Genomic DNA, 18,108 nt, shown 5'->3' with positions numbered 1-18,108 from the left:
GATACTCAAGGCCATCTATTTGACCTTAATGGTCCAATGATACACCCACCCACCCCTCCACCGAAACACATATCTTCACCAAACACCAACTCCAATCCAAACATTAGCCTTTCTCCAAACCCTATCCCTTCCACAAACCTTAACCCTTCCCTTACACCTAGCCTCCCTTCAAACCCTACCCCCAAATAGTTCTTTTTTAATGGTGGGCCTTGACAACCAGGCCTGCCAAGGCCAATGAGTTTTCTCAGTTGGAACTGTCAGGGCCAGGACAACCCGAGTGAAATTCCTACTTTTTGTGACCTTGTCTGATCCTATCATGTGGATGTTCTGTTTCTCTACAGAACACATGTTCATGCAACTCGTTTAGATGAAATAAAATTTGTTCATGGCTTTAATTCATGTTTTTCTGTAGATGTTAATGGCAGAAGCAGGGTGTTGGGTACTAGGGAGCTAAACTTAGTGTTCAAGGACTAAGCAACCTCCAGAAATAAGGTAGGGGAAAATTAGAATTAATTTTGCTTGCTTTATTCCCAGTAATGTGCTACTTATATAGTGTTGATACAAGGCAATAGGAGAAGCATGATAACAACACACTAACAGAATACAATAGCTGGCACAATACCACTAACATACTAACAAAATACTAATAGAGTGCACTACTATTACCTATAACAGAAACATAACTACCACTACAACAAGCCTTACTAAGCTATCCCGATACCAACCAAGCACCACTAGGCTAGCACAATGCCAAAACCATTTGCACAAGGCCTTAGTCCCACTTAGACATAATCCTTCAGGTGGGTTGGAATAATGGTTCTCCTTTTTGGTCTCTGCCTACTGCCCTTCTCAATCTCAATATAGGGCTTATCATTCCCAGCACATCTGGCAACACCTTGTTTTCAAGGTGATAGGTGTTTTGCCGGCTAGCCCAATCTTCCCATGTTGTGTCATCTAGGTGCAGCCCTTCCCATTGCACCAACACCTTCAATCGTTGCTCGCCCTGGTCCTGCTCCTACTGCGTGCCTGGGAACACAAGTGGTGAAATGATGGGTTTGTTATCAATGTCCTGGGGAGGTAGAGCTATTGGACTGCTTGAGCTTAAAGAAGGTTGGTGGTAAGGTTTCAGTGCAGAACAAAGGAAAATCGGGTGGATGCAAGAGCCCTCTGGCAGCTGTAGCTTGTAGGCTACCTGACCTATTCGAGAAAGAATCTGAAAGGGGCCATAAAAATGTTTGGCCAATTTTGAATGAGAAGGGCCAATAGCTGTAACTTGACGATGAGGACGGAGTTTAACCATGACCCACTTGCTTGGTTCAAAGTTGATATCTCTTCTGTGGGAATCTGCTATGCCTTCATTCGTTCTTGAGACTTTAAAAGCTTCTTTTTCAGGCTGGTGAAAACAGCCTCCCTGTCACTAAGAATATCATCTACAACTGTCACATTAGAAGTTCTTGTCAGGTATTGTGGAATACTTGGTGGTTTTCGCCCAAACATGATTTCAAATGGGGAGACACCCGTAGCCGAAAGCACGGAGGTGCTAAAACACCATTCGGCCCACATCAGGAACTTGCCCCAAAGACTTTGGTTTGGTGTGTACGAAGGCTTGTAGGTACTGCTCAATAACCCTCTTTATGACCTCCGTCTGTCCATCTAATTAGGGGTAGTAGGCGGAGCTCATCTTAAGCTTTGTACCACTGAGGCGAAACATTTCTTGCCAAAACCTGCTAACAAACAGAGGATCTCTATCAGAGACAATACTTCAAGGCATCCCATGATACTTACCAATAATTTCCATGAAAAGTGATGCAACAATCAGTGCTATGTAAGATGGCAATAAAAGGCCCAGATGCACCCCCTTTGAAAACTTGTCAACGACCACCAAAATGGTTGTATTGCCTCGATAAGGCGGAAGGCCGACAATGAAGTCCATAGGAAGGTCCTCCCACGGTCGTGACATAATTGGTAAGGGATAGAGTAATTCCGCCAGTTTCTTAGCTTCGTATTTAGTATGTTGACAATCAAGACAAGCAACAACAAACTAGCGAACATCATTTTGCATATTTTCCCAAGTGAATTTTTCCCCTAAACGTGTCAAAGTCTTCTTGACTCCCATGTGACCACTGGTAAGAGTATTGTGGAATTCAGTAAGCAGTGTCTGTATGAATTGAACTCCACTAGGCAGCCAAATGCAGTTTTTATGCAAAATCAAATACGTGGTGATAGTATAATCTGATCTGCGCATAGGATTAGACAAAATATCCTATCGAAGAGCCTTGAATTCAGGGTGAATTGCTAAGTCATGCTTAATCTGTTCCAAAAAAGTAAAGTGAGGTACCGAGAGAATAAAGAATGTTCCCTGTGAATCCTCAAAAACATGAGACAGGGCATCCACAACTATGTTGGACTTACCTGAGCGATACTGAATCGTGTAGTCATACCCCACGAGGCGTGAAAGGTAGATATGCTTTTTCGGTGTTTGAATGACCTGGCTCATGATTTCCTTCAAGCTACGATGATCAGTTAAGATGATGAATTAATGTCCTAACAACTACTGGCACCATTTTACATAAGCTTATGTGTGACAGAGTTTCTGCAAAACGTTCTTGCTGAAGAAAGCTATGGGGTGACCCAACTGGGATAGAACAACCCCTATGCCTACCCCTGAAGCATCAGTCTCAACCATAAATGGAATCAAAAAATTGGATAGGCGTAATACCGGAGCATAGCTAACTGCGTCCATTAGTTGTTGAAAGGCAGCCTGAGTTGCCACAAACCAATCAAGCTGTGATTTGGTGAGTAATTAGGTTAGAGGTGCCGCAATCAATGCGTACCCCTTGATGAAGCATCGGTAGAAACCCGTAAGCCCCAAAAGCCCACGAAGGGCTCGAAAGGATTGCGGTGTCGGCTATTGTTGAATGGCATCCACCTTTTCCTGCACTGGTGTGACCCCTTTAGTGGACCCGACATGTCCAAGATATTCAATCTGAGACTGTGCCAAGGAGCACTTAGAGAGCTTGAGGAAAAATTGGCCCTACTCTAGGGCATGAAGTGTCTGTTCCAAATGATGTAAGTGATCCTGAAGAGTCCTACTATAAACAAAGATGTTGTAAAAAAACACGATAATGAACTAGCACAGATATGGTCGAAAAAGTCTCATTCATGGTGACTTGAAAGGAAGAAGGAGCATTGCACAACCCAAACGACATTACACGAAATTCGTATTGACCATGGTGGGTGCAAAAAGTTGTTTTGCCAATGTCGTCCTCCTTCATGAGAATTTGATGGTACCCTTGCAGGAGATCGAGCTTCAAGAACACTAAGCTCCCCTTAATTCATCTAATAGTTCATCCATCGTTAGAATTGGAAACCGGTATTTGATAGTGATGACATTGAGAGCCCGATAATCAACACAGAAATGCCACGAGAAGGGGCTTGTGCTTGGCCTGATGATGTTGTTTTGAGCATAGATTCAACCTGTGCTTGGATTTCTTACTTCTGAAAGTAGGAGTAACGATATGGATGCACATTCACCGGTTCTGAGTTGGGACGCAAGTTAATCGCATGATTGGTTGTCCAACAAGGAGGTAACGATGCTGGAACCTGAAACTGAGAGTGAAATTTATGAATTAGAGCCTCTACCGTTGGTGGTTGTGACATGAATTGGAGAATTTGGGTTGAAGGGGGCTCAAAGTGCAAGTGAAAAAATTCACTAGCGTTATAAGTCTTCACTAGGCAACAAAGTTGGTGCACCGTGATGGACCCAGCACCATTGTCTCGATCACCCTTGAGCTCGACTACCTGTTGAGGTGTTTGGCAAGTGTACCAAATCGCTCTAAGTAGTAATTCTCGAAAGTCCGAGTATCGTTTCCACAGGGATTTTATTGCACTTTATTGAATACTCTTCAATTTGCAAGTAAGGAATAAATAGTAAAAACAAGAATAAGTGTAAGAGTAAATTGCTACTACTAGATCAAATAGTTTAGAAAGATAATTAATGGAAATGCCAAGACCGGACAAACCTAATTGGCCTACGATGCATGTAATTATGATGTTCATTACCAATGCAGTTGAATTAGTTCTACCTACATCTATTAATTTTACTTGCCCTGATGCCTCACGATGACAAGCCTATTTTAATTACCTATCTGCCAAATTCCTTTGTGAAGATTCAATAATTAAAATGCATTAAGGTTAAATTCTAGATGTTGCTAAATGCATGGGCATAGGGCCATCATTCTATGCCTAGCAATGCTAGCCCGACGATCCTTTTCTTTGTTTGTTCTATTAGGTGTTACCCTTTCCTAAGCATATAACCCCTAAAACTGATGCATGCATTACTTCTTAAATCCTTATTAGAAAATACCCTTTACTGAGCGAATAAAACCTAAAAGAAATTCAAAACATAAATGCAAGATAAAAAAAAAGAATTAGAACATAAAACCTGGAATGAATCCTCTTTGCATTGATAACTCTTGAAGTACACCATACATCATTGGCCTTTTAGGCCTGCCAGGCCCTAGCTAGGGGATTAGCCGCTCATGGCTATTGAGGGCTTTACAACTGGGGGTGAAAGAACGAAGGGATAATAAAAGCAAGGAATATAGAGAGAAAGGGGAGAGCTCAGGCTTGGAATGCTGAGAGAAGTGCTCTGAGGCGAGGTGTTTGTTCTCCCTTGGCTTGGATCTCTATTTATAGGTGAAGAAATGGGCTTTGGGCCTTCAAAGGCGCGCTTAGCGCGTTCAGATCGTGCGCTTAGCGCCTGCTATAGGCTTAACGTGTGCTTCTGTTGGATCGTGCGCTTAGCGCGTGGCTCGCACTTAGCGCGCGTAATGAATCCTGCATCCTCGTGCTTAACGCCTCGCTTAGTGCCTGTGCTGGCTTGCACGCTTAGCGCGTGACGCGTGCTAAGCGTGCGTGTTGGGCTGGGCCTGCTTCAGATTTTCTTCTTTTTCTTCAATTTCTGTTGCCTTTTTGCTTGTTGTACCTTTAGTTTTGATATCTGTGGCCAAAAATTCAAACTTAATTAATTTTCTAACTTTAATCACAAATAACTGCTAAATAATTAATTTTAAGCCAAAATTTGACTAATTCTCTACTATTAATTCACAATTATTTATCAGTTATCAAAATCCCCCAAATTAAACTTTGCTTGTCCCCAAGAAAACCAAAAATAAAAACAAATAAATTCTCAAGCAAGTTCTAAATGTTCCAACACTATCAATGGCTTCAGTTCCTCCATTCTTTGACTGGTCCGTTCCACATCTGTCATCATCTCAAAATGAAAGCATAAAAACACAAGAGTTGAATCGGTTAGTCATCAGGAATTCATTTGAGTTTGGCTTGCCTTAGTTTCCTCACAAGGCTGGTGTTTCCCTCTGCTCACAAGTGTCTGGTTAAGTGTTTGCAATTTAATAACAACCTGCAAGTAAGACTCTAGAGTTTTGCATTTCATCTTAGTTAAAGTTATCTTCAGTTACCTTTGGTGGATCACTAAGGACTTTATTGGCTTGTATCGGGGCCTGGCTACAATAAAATCATGGTTTTTCTCGAAAATTCAAACTTAGGATTATAAGAGAGCAAAATTTTCAATTATGCCTAGGCCTTTTTTTAGCCCTTTTATTTCGCCACAACACTTTTCTTTTGACACCTCTTTTGTTCTTTTTTTTCTGCTCTTTATTTAAAAATTCTATTTAAGACTTTTTTTTTATTGGGCCTACAATTTGTAAAAGGTGTCTTACTATGTGTTGTACTATTGTCTTGGCCACTTATCCCCAAAATCCCTCAAATTAAGACCTTTATAACCTCTTTTTGCTCTCTTAAAATCCTAAAGGGTCAGGACTATCATTTTTTGGCTCAAGGGTTAATTCAAAATAATCTGTTGGCTCAATCATGGGTGCAAGGGGTAAAATTATGTTGGGTTGGCTTTTTGGCTAAGTAGCTAAACAAAACAAACATGGCCTTCATCATATCCACCTTAAGTAACTAATCTAACAGTCTAAGAATGATGCAAAATTAGGAACTTAATAACAGGCATTTTTGCTCACAATTAAGTTCACACTCTCACTGGGACTAAGTAAGTATTTGACGTACCAGTTATGACCTTGTTCCATCAAGCTAACCTTTTCCACTCTGTGCTATTCATGTTCCATTTCCTGACCTGACTTGTGCTTCCAGAACCAGTGTTTCTCCAAGGATCAGTAACATCTCAAGTGTTGGACCTTTCAGAACAAGCTAAAGAATTATGGCTGCTCAAGTTATCATGCAATTATTACTCAGAAAACACATACTGAATACTAATATTACTACTACTTTTTTAAATTCCCAAACAGACTACATTAAAACATAAAAACATAAAAGAAAACCTAAAAACTTCAAAACATAAAATAAGATCATGTGCTGCCTCTGCCCAAGTCTGCCCATGGGCCCTAATCAGCTCCAGCCAAGTCAGCAATGAGGTCTTCATCAACTGCAGGATCCTCAGTAGCAGCTCCAGAAGGCTCTTCCCCCCATGTTAGTGGAGGGCTGGTCTCCTGGCCAGGCGACCTGTTGACGATAAGCCTCTGGAGTAATAAGCGGTGGATCCATCTGCAGGTGCAGGGACAACCTGTGCATGTTCTCCCTAATGAGCTGTTGTCCCATGTGAATGGACCTCAGCATCTGACCATGCAAGTCTAGGGGTGCTAAGGTGGTTGCAAGTGGAGGACGCGGTCCCTGGGAAGAAGGCTGAGAAGGGGGATAGGGAGGAAGAGGAGCCTCTAATGCTGACCCTGGGGCTCTGGTGCGTAGACGACAGACTCCTGGAAATGTGATAGAAGGGTCTGCAAGGTTCCAACAGTTCTTCTGAATATAAGCAAGGTTGATCATAGGACTGAGTGACTCAAAAATCAGGGTATCAGAGACAACCCCCTGAATGTCACACAGCGCCGTGATCAACGTTGGAAATCCAAGCCTGGAAGTGCTGGACTGGGCGATCTGGCTGATCTGTAGTGAAATGAGGCTGCCCAGGTCCAGGTCCATCTTCCTCACCAAGTCGTATATGAGTCGGGCCCTGTCAATATTAATATCAGAAGTGTGAGAAGTAGGAGCAAGATTAAAATACAAAAGGACACTCTATGTCTGAGCGAGTGTCGTAAGGTCCTTCCGCAGCAGCTTCCAAGGGGCACCATCAACATTCAGCACAAAACGCCCCCTGGTGTGCACAAGGTGGAAAGGATGGTGTCATGATCGGGAGGAGTGCGGAGGTACTGGGAGTAGGCTGGGTGCTCTTCCCCATCTACGAGGATGATCGGGGTGTCGAGGAAATCATTAATCGTCTCAGCGTCAAATCTGACCACCTGTCATCGAACCCTGCAAAACTTCAGACTGCGATCCTCTAGATCATATAGGTTGGAGTAAAACTCCTTCACTAGAGCAACATCAATCCTCTTCTCGGGTAATTGGGTCAGAACCTGGTCCCATCTGTGCCTTTGGAGCTCTTGGAGGAACTCATCAAACATCCCAGGTGCGAGCTCTACATTCCTCTCTGAAAGAATGTTTCGGAGCTTAATGTTGTCCTGGTACCTGTGCCAAGCGATCTCCGAGGTGAAGCGGGAGGAGTCCTAACCTAATGCTTCCCCAGGTGTGGGCACAACTCGACGTTTGCGGGAGGTCATCTGAAAAAAAACAAAAACAAGAGCTAACAGGCTGTAGTTAGCAATCAAGGGGGTGCAAAAAGAAATTCAGAATAGGGTTGCAGTTAGTGAAGATGGGGGTGCAAAAAGAAATTTAGAAGGGAGTGTAGTTAGTGAGAAAAGGGTGTAAAAAGTAAAGTGTGAGGGCTGACGGGCCCTAAGGCCCAACCCCGCGCTTAGCGCCTCCTTCCTGGTGATGGAGGCACGCACTTAGCGCGTTCACTAAGCCTCTGTCAAGTGCGTGCTTCGTTTTCTTGTCTTGTCAAGCGCAAGCTTAGCGCGTTCTTCCTTCCTCTTTTCCATGTTGCCTGCTCTCGCTAAGCCTCTGTGTAGGGCTTAGCGTGATGGTACCTGCAAAGTATTACAGCAACAATCCAGATTCCAATCTCACCTATTTTCGTGAAGGCCGTGTGAAAAGGCACAAGGAAGCAAGTACGCTCAGAAAAGGATGCAGAAAAAGAGGTTAAAGGGAGCGAGAGTGCACAGAAGAAAGGAAGGAAAAGTGAGGTGGTAAAAATTTAAACTACAAAAGAGGCAGCTGAGGGGTTGGACAGTTTCAAAAACTGTCCAGTAATTTATGGTACGCGCGCTTAGCGCACAGGTGGCCGCTAAACGCACCAAGGGCAGCGTCCCTTGGTTTTCCCTCAATTTTTAAAATTTAAAATTTGAAAACTTACCTGGGCGCTTAGCGCTTGGACGCGCGCTAAGCGTGTGGCTTCGTGCAGCCCATTTCTCTTCTGCTATTGGCACCCCTCCTATTGCTGAATTCATCTACTAGGCCTTTGCTTTCTGCACCTCCTGTTTTCTATTTGCACCTATTGGGCTTTTTTTTTTTAAAATGAATACAGAAAAATGACTACATTTATACAAAATATGTTGGGTTGCCTCCCAACGAGTGCTTAGTTTATTGTCTTTAGCTAGACACTAGGCCTTCTTCACGGGTCATTCAAGTAGATGATGGTCGTCAATCGCTCTAATTGTCCTCCATTATAAGGCTTTAAGCGCTGTCCATTGACGATCCATTTCTTCTCAAAGTTCTCTTCTCTTGGGTCTTCCAATTCTACTGCTCCGTGAGGTTTGACTTCTTTGATTATGAACGACCCTGACCACTTGGACTTCATCTTACCTGGGAATAGCCTTAGCCTTGAGTTAAAGAGTAGTACTTGTTGCCCTGGCTGGAATTCTTTCCTTTCTAGCTTCTTGTCATGATATGCCTTCGTCTTTTGCTTGTAAATTCTGGGTGACTCGTAGGCGTTTAGTCTCATCTCTTCTAGTTCCAGCAACTGTAGCTTTCCTCTTTTCTCTGCATGCGTTGTTATCAAAGTTGAGCAACTTGAGAGCCCAATATGCTTTGTGCTCCAGCTCCACTGGTAAATGACATGCCTTCCCATACACTAGCTGAAACGGTGATAAGCCGATGGGAGTCTTGAATCCTGTCCTATAGGCCTAGAGAGTATCATCGAGCTTCAAGGCCCAATCCTTTCTTGATGATGCAATTGTCTTTTCTAGGATTCGCTTGAGTTCTCTGTTAGAGATTTCTTCTTGGCCATTTGTCTGAGGATGATAAGGTGAGGCCACCTTATGTCGTACATTATAGTGCTCCAAGACATTCTTCAACTGATTATTGCAGAAGTGCGTTCCCCCATCACTAATCAAGGCTCGTGGGACTCCAAAATGGGAAAATATGCTCTTATTCAGAAATTTTATCACTACCCTGGCGTCGTCTTTCGGCGTGGCTACGGCTTCCACCCATTTGGAGACGTAATCCACAACTACCAAAATGTAGACATTCCTGTATGAAGAAGGAAGGGGCCCCATGAAGTCTATGCCCCAACAGTCAAAGATCTCTACTTCCATGATATTCTGCAAAGGCATCTCATTCCTTCAAGATATCCCCCCTGTTCTCTGGCATTTATCACAACAACGCACAAACTTGTAAGCATCTTTAAAAATAGAGGGTCAGAAAAAAACCTGATTGTAGAACTTTTGTTGTTGTTCTGTCCCTACTGTGGTGTCCGCCATAGGGTGAACTGTGGCAGTGCCAAATAATGCTCTGTGCTTCCTCCTTTGTGACACATCTCCTTAATAGATTATCAGCTTCTGCCCTGAACAAATAAGGGTCATCCCATACATAGAAGCGTGCATCATGCAAGAATTTCTTCCTCTGACTCCAATTAAACTCCTTTGGAATGACTCCCGTGGCTTTGTAGTTAGCCACGTCTGCAAACCAAGGTCTGGTGGTAACCTGCAAAAGAAACTCATCAGGAAATTCTCCTTTTACCCCTGGTTCTTCCTTGGTGACTTCTTCATTCTTTAATCGGGATAAATGATCGGCTACCACATTCTTGGATCCTTTCTTGTCCTTGATGACAATGTCAAATTCTTGTATCAGCAGGACCCATCTAATCAATCTTGGTTTTGAGTATGTTTTGGCGAGCAGGTGCTTGATGGCAGCATGATCTGTGAAAATGGTGATCCTCGACACTATCAAGTACGACCTGAACTTCTCCAAGGAAAAGACAATGGCTAGCATCTCCTTTTCTGTGGTTGCATAATTCAAATGTGCTTTTGTAAGGACCTTGCTAGCATAATAGATGGCGTGAAATACCTTGTCATGCCTCTGTCCCAGAACTTCTCCTACTGCATAATCACTGGCATCACATATTAGTTCAAAAGCTTTACTCCAGTTTGGTGCAATAATTACTGGTGCAGTGGTGAGCTTATTCTTCAGTGTCTGAAATGCCGGTGAACATTCTTCATCAAACTTAAAAGCCACATCCTTATTCATCAAATTGCTTAAGGGCCTGACAATCTTCGAGAAATCCTTGATGAACCTCCTGTAGAAACCTGCATGCCCTAAGAAACTTCTGACGCCTTTAACATTCAGTGGTGGTGGCAACTTCTCAATGACGTCTATCTTTGCCTGATCAACCTCAATCCCTCTAGCTGAGATATTGTGGCCCATCACTATTCCCTCTCGAACCATGAAATGACATTTTTCCTAATTTAGTACCAAGTTAGTCTATACGCACCTCTGTAGTACCATCTCTAAGTTCCTTAAGCAACTGTCAAATAAGGGTCCAAAAATCGAGAATTCATCCATAAATACCTCGATGCTCTTCTCCACCATGTCTGAAAAAATGGCCAGCATGCACCTCTGAAATGTGGCTGGTGCGTTACATAACCTGAATGACATCCTTCTGTAAGCAAAGACGCCAAAGGGGCATGTAAAGGCCATCTTCTCCTGATCTCTGGGGTCTACCGCGATTTGGTTGTATCCTGAATATCTATCCAAGAAACAGTAGTATGCCTGCCCTGCAAGCCTCTCCAGCATCTGATCCATGAAAGGTAAGGGGAAATGGTCCTTCCGTGTGGCTTCATTCAACTTGCAGTAGTCGATACACATCCGCTAGCCAGTGACAGTTCGTGTTGGTATCAAGTCATTCCTCTCATTTTGTACCACTGTCATTCCGCATTTCTTGGGAGCCACCTGTACTAGGCTTACCCAAGCGCTGTCAGAGATGAGGTATATGAGCCCAACCTCCAAAAGCTTGAGCACCTCCTTTCTTACCTCTTCCTTCCTTGTTGGATTCAGCCGCCTCTGGGGTTGTCGGATTGGCTTGTAGTCCTCTTCCATCATTATCCTGTGCATGCAGTAGGCAGGGCTAATTCCCTTGGGATCCGATATGTGCCATACAATTGCTTCCTTGTGTTTCTTCAGGACGTCTACCTTCTTCGATTGTGAGTTCATTACTGATCACTACAGGCTTATCTTCCTCCAAGAACACATACTTCAGATGATCGGGCAATATCTTCAACTCTATCTTCTTCTTCTCGGACGGAGCTTCCTTCTCTAGCGTCTCGAATTTGGCTTCTCCCTCAGGAATGTTGTCTTGTTGATCCAAGTCTTCCAAGCAAGCCTTCAGATCTTTTTCCTCTTCACTGGTTAGACAGTCTAAAGCATTTACCATTGCTTTTTCCAGCAAAGTCTGTGGTATCTTGAGAATACTGACGTCTTCCTTATCAATTTCCTCCATTCTGAAGCACTTCCAACCCTCCTGTGGGTACTTCATTGCCTTGAAAAGGTCAAAGGTAATCTTCTGATTGTCAATACTCAACTCCAAGTTCCCATTCCCCATATCCACCACCACACAGTTGGCAGTCAACATGAAGGGTCAGCCTAAAATAAGGGGAATCTCCGTATCTTCTTCGATATCCATGATAACAAAGTCCATCGGAAAAGTGAAATGGTGTACCTTGACCAGGACATCTTCTACCACCCCGTATGGTCTTGTGATTGAGCGATCTACTAGTTGGAGCATCATCTTGGTGGGATCTATCTTCAAATTCCCAATTCTTCTGCACATTGACAAGGGCATCAGATTGATACTTGCTCCTAGATCAATGAGGGCCTTGTTTACTGCTTCCTTCCCAATGGTGCACGGGATGGTAACACTTCCGGGGTCCTTAAACTTCTTAGGTAGCTTCCTCTGTATTATCGCATTGCAGTTGCCTCCTACCACAATATTCTCGTTGTCAATATACTTCCCCTTCTTGGTGAGGATGTCTTTCATAAATTTGGAGTAGAGGGGCATCTGCTGTAAGGCTTCCTCGAATGGCATAGTGATTTCTAGCCCTTTGAATATTTCTAAGAAACGTCTGAAGTAACGCTCCTTGTTCTTCCTAGTGGGTGCCATAGGATATGGGAGATCCTGTGGAAGGGCTAATGGTTCTTCCTTCTTGGCTTCCCTTGCTTTCTGGCTCTTGGTGTTAGGTGGTGATGCCACCTTCTCTTCTTCTTCTGTCCTTTCTTCCTCTGTCTTCTCCACCCTTCCTTCTTCTGGCCGGTCTTCTCCTTCTTCTGGCTGGTCTTCTCCTTCAACCTTACCCTCCTCCTGCACTCTTCTCTGTCCTTGAGTCAGTACTGCTTTGCATTCTTCCTTCGGGTTTTTATCCGTGTTAACCCTGAAAGTTCTAGTGGGTCGTTCGGCTTTGTCATGCGCCAGTTGGCCCATTTGAACTTCCAGATTCCAAATGGCTGCATCTGTGCTCTTTTGATGTGATCTTGTCTCCTGGATGAATTGCAACAGTAGTTCATCTATGTTGGTGGGCTTCTCTTGCTGATTCGGACCTTGGCTAGGGTGTTGGTATGGTGGTTGGTTCCTTTGCTCCTTATATTGGTCTCCTTGATTCCTTCAACCTGACCCTTGCGTGAAGTTTCTTCCTTGATTGAATCTCGGTGGCCCGTGATTAAATCCCGTTTCCCCTTGATGGAATCCGGATGAATTTCCCTGGTTGTAGCCCTGGAATTCGTGGCGATTTGGTATGCCCATATAATTTACTTCTCGCGAGGAGTCTTGTTGGCTTACACATTGTCCAGGCTCATGTGTCCCTCCACATGTGGGGCACCCTTCTACCTGCAAAACAGAAGAGTGAGAAGAACTTACCGCTTGTAATTGTTGAGGCAGCTTGCTGAGGGTTTCGGTGAGAGCTTCTATCTGCCTCGTCAACAACTTTTTTTGTGCCAAAGTAGCGTCCTGTGTGCTGAGCTCCAAGAGGCTTCTTTTTGTGGGAACATAAGTGCGATCGCGAAGGATTGCTTGATCGCTAGCCACCATGTTCTCGATGAGCTCCATCGCTTCTTCGGGAGTCTTCAACTTGATCTTCCCTCTTGTGGATGCATCTAGTAGCTGTTTCGATTGAGGTCGCAAGCCATCGATGAATATGTTTAGCTGTACTGGCTCGCTGTATCCGTGTGCTGGTGTTTTTCTTAGCAATCCGTGGAAACAGTCTAGTGCTTCACTAAGGGATTCATCCGGAAATTGATGGAAAAAAGAAATTTTCATCTTTCCTTCGGCGGTCTTTGACTCTGGAAGTATTTCTTTAAGAATTTTTCCACTACTTCTTCCCATGTTCTTAAGTTGTTGCCTTTTAAGGAGTGCAACCATCTTTTTGCCTCTCCTACTAGGGAAAAGGAGAAGAGGTTAAGGCGTATTGCATCTTCTGGAACTCCGGTGATTTTAACGGTGTTGCATATCTCTATTTATGAGGCTAGATGCGCATATGGATCTTTACTTGGAAGACCATGGAAGAGGTTCCCTTGAATTAACTAAATAAGAGAATGCGGGTAAGAGATGTTGGCTGCTTGGACCTTCGGCCTTGCCATACTTGTGAAGAATTGAGGAGTGGCGGTATTAGAGAAGTCCTCAAGTGTGACTCTTCGTGCCCGTTCCCCGTCCATCTGAGTGTGATTTGGAGAAAGAGGAGGTGAGGTGTAACTGCTTTCTTCTGTGTCTTGCTCCCTTCTTCTTCTTGCAGCGTTGTTACACCGACAAGTAGCTTCAATTTTAAGGATAATAGGAACAACATCTCCAAATGCAGTTCTACCTCGCATAAAAACAAAAAGGCACTACCCGTGCAATTTATGGAAGAAGAAAGAAAGGATAGAAGAGAAAGTAAAAAATACTAAAAGAATGAGCCAAGAAAAGAAGAATTGAGCTTACAAACTGATATAGTATGGCAATTAAGTGCGAGAACAAAATCCCCAGCAACGACGCCAAAAACTTGTTGAGGTGTTTGGCAAGTGTACCAAATCGCTCTAAGTAGTAATTCTCAGAAGTCCGAGTATCGTTTCCACAGGGATTTTATTGCACTTTATTGAATACTCTTCAATTTGCAAGTAAGGAATAAATAGTAAAAACAAGAATAAGTGTAAGAGTAAATTGCTACTACTAGATCAAATAGTTTAGAAAGATAATTATTGGAAATTCCAAGACCAGACAAACCTAATTGGCCTACGATGCATGTAATTATGATGTTCATTACCAATGCAGTTGAATTAGTTCTACCTACATCTATTAATTTTACTTGTCCCTGATGCCTCACGATGACAAGCCTATTTTAACTACCTATCTCCCAAATGCCTTTGTGAAGATTCAATGATTAAAATGCATTAAGGTTAAATTCTAGATGTTGCTAAATGCATGGGCATTGGGCCATCATTCTATGCCTAGCAATGCTAGCCCGACGATCCTTTTCTTAGTTTGTTCTATTAGGTGTTACCCTTTCCCAAGCGTATAACCCCTAAAACTGATGCATGCATTACTTCTTAAATCTTTATTAGGAAATACCCTTTCCCGAGCGAATAAAACCCAAAAGAAATTCAAGACATAAATGCAAGATAAAAAGAAAAGAATTAGAACATAAAACCTGGAATGAATCCTCTTTGCATTGATAACTCTTGAAGTACACCATATATTGTTGGCTTTTTAGGCCTACCAGGCCCTAGCTAGGGGATTAGCCGCTCATGGCCATTGAGGGCTTTACAACTGGGGTGAAAGAACGAATGGATAATAAAAGCAAGGAATATAGAGAGAAAGGGGAGAGCTCAGGCTTGGAATGCTGAGAGAAGTGCTCTGAGGCGAGGTGTTTGTTCTCCCTTGGCTTGGATCTCTATTTATAGGTGCAGAAATGGGCTTTGGGCCTTCAAAGGCGTGCTTAGCGCGACACCGCACGCTTAGCGTGTTTAGATCGTGCGCTTAGCGCCTGCTGCAGGCTTAACATATGCTTCTGTTGGATCGCGCGCTTAGTGCGTGTCTCGTGCTTAGTGCGCGTAACGAATCCTGCATCCTCGTGCTTAACGCCTCGCTTAGCACCTGTGTTGGCTTGCACGCTTAGCGCGCGTGTTAGGCTGGGCCTGCTTCAGATTTTGTTCTTTTTCTTCAATTTCTGCTGCCTTTTTGCTTGTTGTACCTTCATTTTTGATATCTGTGGCCAAAAATTCAAAATTAATTAATTTTCCAACTTTAATCACAAATAACTGCTAAATAATTAATTTTAAGCCAAAATTTGACTAATTCTCTACTATTAATTCACAATTATTTAGCATTTATCAACTACCCTACCACTGTGAAGGACTTTCATGGTGAAATCATTATTGTCCAAAAGGACTAGACCCAACGATTGAAGCCATTCAACACCAAGGACAAGGTCAGCACCACAGAGAAGAAGAACGTGGAAGTTGACCCGAAACTCCTGCCCATGAACCCGAAGCAAGATGTCCCAGCCCTATTGGTGACACTCCAATTCATATGTCCGTTGCCCACCATGACTTGTAGTAGTTGTGTGGGTTGTGTGGACAAGCCCAATGCCGAGACAAGGTGTTCCTGGATAAAATTGTGGGTACTACCCCCATCAATTAATATCCATACCTGATGACTATCAATTCGGCCCACCAAGCGTAGTGTTTCTGGAACCATATGGCTCGCGAGGGTGTGCAAACTGATTTGGGGTGGAAAAGGGGCAGGCACCTTGTTATCCTCTTTCGGATCCACTGGGAAATCAAATTATTTGAAGAGGTATCATCATCAGTAGCAATCAGGAGAAACAATTTCGAAGAGCACCGGTGACTGCGGTTGAACTTTTCATCGCAATTAAAATATAAGCCCTTCTCACGGCGAATTGCGAGTTCCTCAGGAGAAAAACGTTTGAAAGGAATGGAAGGGGATTGTGAGGGAGTTGGTAGTAAGGTCGGAGGTGAGATAGGAACCAGAGAATGCAAGGGTGGTGGGCAAGAAGGTAACGACAATGTTGGGTGGCGGTGAAACACCTGACAAGAGTTCACCAGTTTCTCCTCATGGAGATGAGCCAAGGTGGCGGCTTGAACCATCGTAAGGGGCTGTGACACTTGAACTTCGCTGCAAATCTCAGGGCTGAGGCCCGAGACGAAACAACTAAGTAGAATGGGGAAGGAAGCTTAATGACACAATTGATGAGAGACTCAAACTTAGACAAATATTCATTGATTGTTCCTCGCTGGTGAAGCTTGAATAGTGTGCTTGTTGGATCGTCGTACTATGAGGGAGTAAAACGGGCTTCCAGTGCTCGTAGAAAACCCGGTCACAACGAGATTTAGCTGTTTCGGGACATCCACTGGAAACAAGCTAAGGCAGGTCCCTCTATATAGAAAGAAGCAATCGTCAAACGTTTAGTCTCCGGTGTGCCGTGGTACTCGAAGAATTGGGTAATCTTGAAGATCCACCCAAAGGGGTCCGAGCCATCGAAACACAGAACTTCCAGCTTTAGGCAATGTGAAGTTAATGGCGGCGGAGCAGAGTGGTGGTTGGCCATGGACGAGGTTGGAGAGTGGGAGCTAGTCTCCAAATGGTTGACCTTCTGACAAAAGTCCTCCACCTTGTTGGACAATTTCGTGATAACATCCTCAATGCGGTCCATGTTGGACTTAGATTGAGTTGATTCAGGCATGCTCAATGAAAGCACCAAGTCGTTGGTTACTTGGGAGCTAAACTTAGTGTTTGAGGACTAAGCAACCTCAAGACATAAGGTAGGGGAAAATTGGAATTAATTCTGCTTGCTTTATTCCCAATAACGTGCTACATATATAATGTTGATACAAGGCAATAGGAGAAGCATGATAACAACACACTAATAGAATATAATAGTTGGCACAATACCATTAACAACATACTAACAGAATACTAACAGAGTGCCCCGCTATTACCTATAACAGAAACTTAACTACCACTACAACATGCCTTACTAAGCTATCACGATACCAACCAAGCACCACTAGGCTAACACAATACCAAACCCAACTGCACAAGGCCCTGGTCCCACTTAGACATAATCCTTCAGGTGGGTTGGAATAGTGGTTCTTTTTGGTCTCCCACTACTGCCTTTCGCAATCTCAGTATTGGGCCTATCATAGGGGCTTGACACTCCTTTGGAAAGACCTCTTCAACTATTACATTCTCAACCTCTCCTCCAACTTCATAAACATTGAAGTCCATCAAGCTAGTCTCCCAATTTGAAGGCTTACAGGCTTTTATGGATGCCCATAAAGACACAAACACAAGTATTCTTGGAACATCTTGCGGTCCTTGGCCTAAGATACATCTCTCCCTTGGTGTATCTTCGATGACTTTAATGATCTTCTCTCAGCTGGTGACAAAATTGGGTTAGATGACCACCCAAACTGGCTTCTCAATGGCTTCAGGCAAGCTCTCTTGGACTACAACCTGCATAGCCTTCTAATGAAGGGTTATCAATGCAGTTAGGTAAGACGAAGGGGAAACATGATGTTATAGAAGAAAAACTTGACCATGGTTTAACAACCTCAAAATGGTTTGACCTTCTTTCAAACTTTAAACAAGTCAATGGAATCACAACAAAATCATATCACTCTCCTATCTTAATCAAACTAGATTTGAAAAAAAGCAGGCCCTTGCATAGACCCTTCCATTTTGGAAATTCTTGGTTACTAGAGCCTAAACTCAATGATGTGGTGAAATCTGGATGGGACAAGGCAAGTCAAGATTATTCTTATCTAAAATTCATTTTTGTTTTGATGGGATGAATACATGGGGCAAGAACTTAAGGAGACAATTTAGGGATCAAATTGATGCCTATAGCAAGA

At 43.4% G+C, this 18,108-nt stretch overlaps 2 protein-coding genes across 2 annotated transcripts; both read right to left on the bottom strand.

Annotated features, from left to right (window-relative positions):
* Window positions 1–8,608: 8,608 nt before the first annotated feature.
* Window positions 8,609–9,064, bottom strand: LOC102665021 (uncharacterized). The gene has a single exon (XM_006587973.1). It carries the CDS (start codon window positions 9,062–9,064, stop codon window positions 8,609–8,611), a length of 456 nt encoding a protein of 151 aa, XP_006588036.1.
* A 2,784-nt stretch (window positions 9,065–11,848) lies between these two features.
* LOC102664639 (uncharacterized) lies at window positions 11,849–12,688 on the bottom strand. Its single transcript, XM_006587972.1, has one exon. The coding sequence runs from the start codon at window positions 12,686–12,688 to the stop codon at window positions 11,849–11,851; it is 840 nt and encodes a 279-aa protein (XP_006588035.1).
* Window positions 12,689–18,108: the final 5,420 nt, after the last annotated feature.

This window comes from Glycine max, chromosome 9 (genome assembly GCF_000004515.6).
Source record: "Glycine max cultivar Williams 82 chromosome 9, Glycine_max_v4.0, whole genome shotgun sequence".
Taxonomy (NCBI): domain Eukaryota; kingdom Viridiplantae; phylum Streptophyta; class Magnoliopsida; order Fabales; family Fabaceae; genus Glycine; species Glycine max.
The sequence above is the reverse complement of the archived record's forward strand: the minus strand, read 5'-3'. Positions and strand labels throughout refer to the sequence as shown.

Coding starts and splice junctions, on each gene's coding strand:
- LOC102665021 (XM_006587973.1), bottom strand. CDS start 9,064: ATGGGAAGGCATGTCATTTACCAGTGGAGCTGGAGCACAAAGCATATT.
- LOC102664639 (XM_006587972.1), bottom strand. CDS start 12,688: ATGGGCCAACTGGCGCATGACAAAGCCGAACGACCCACTAGAACTTTC.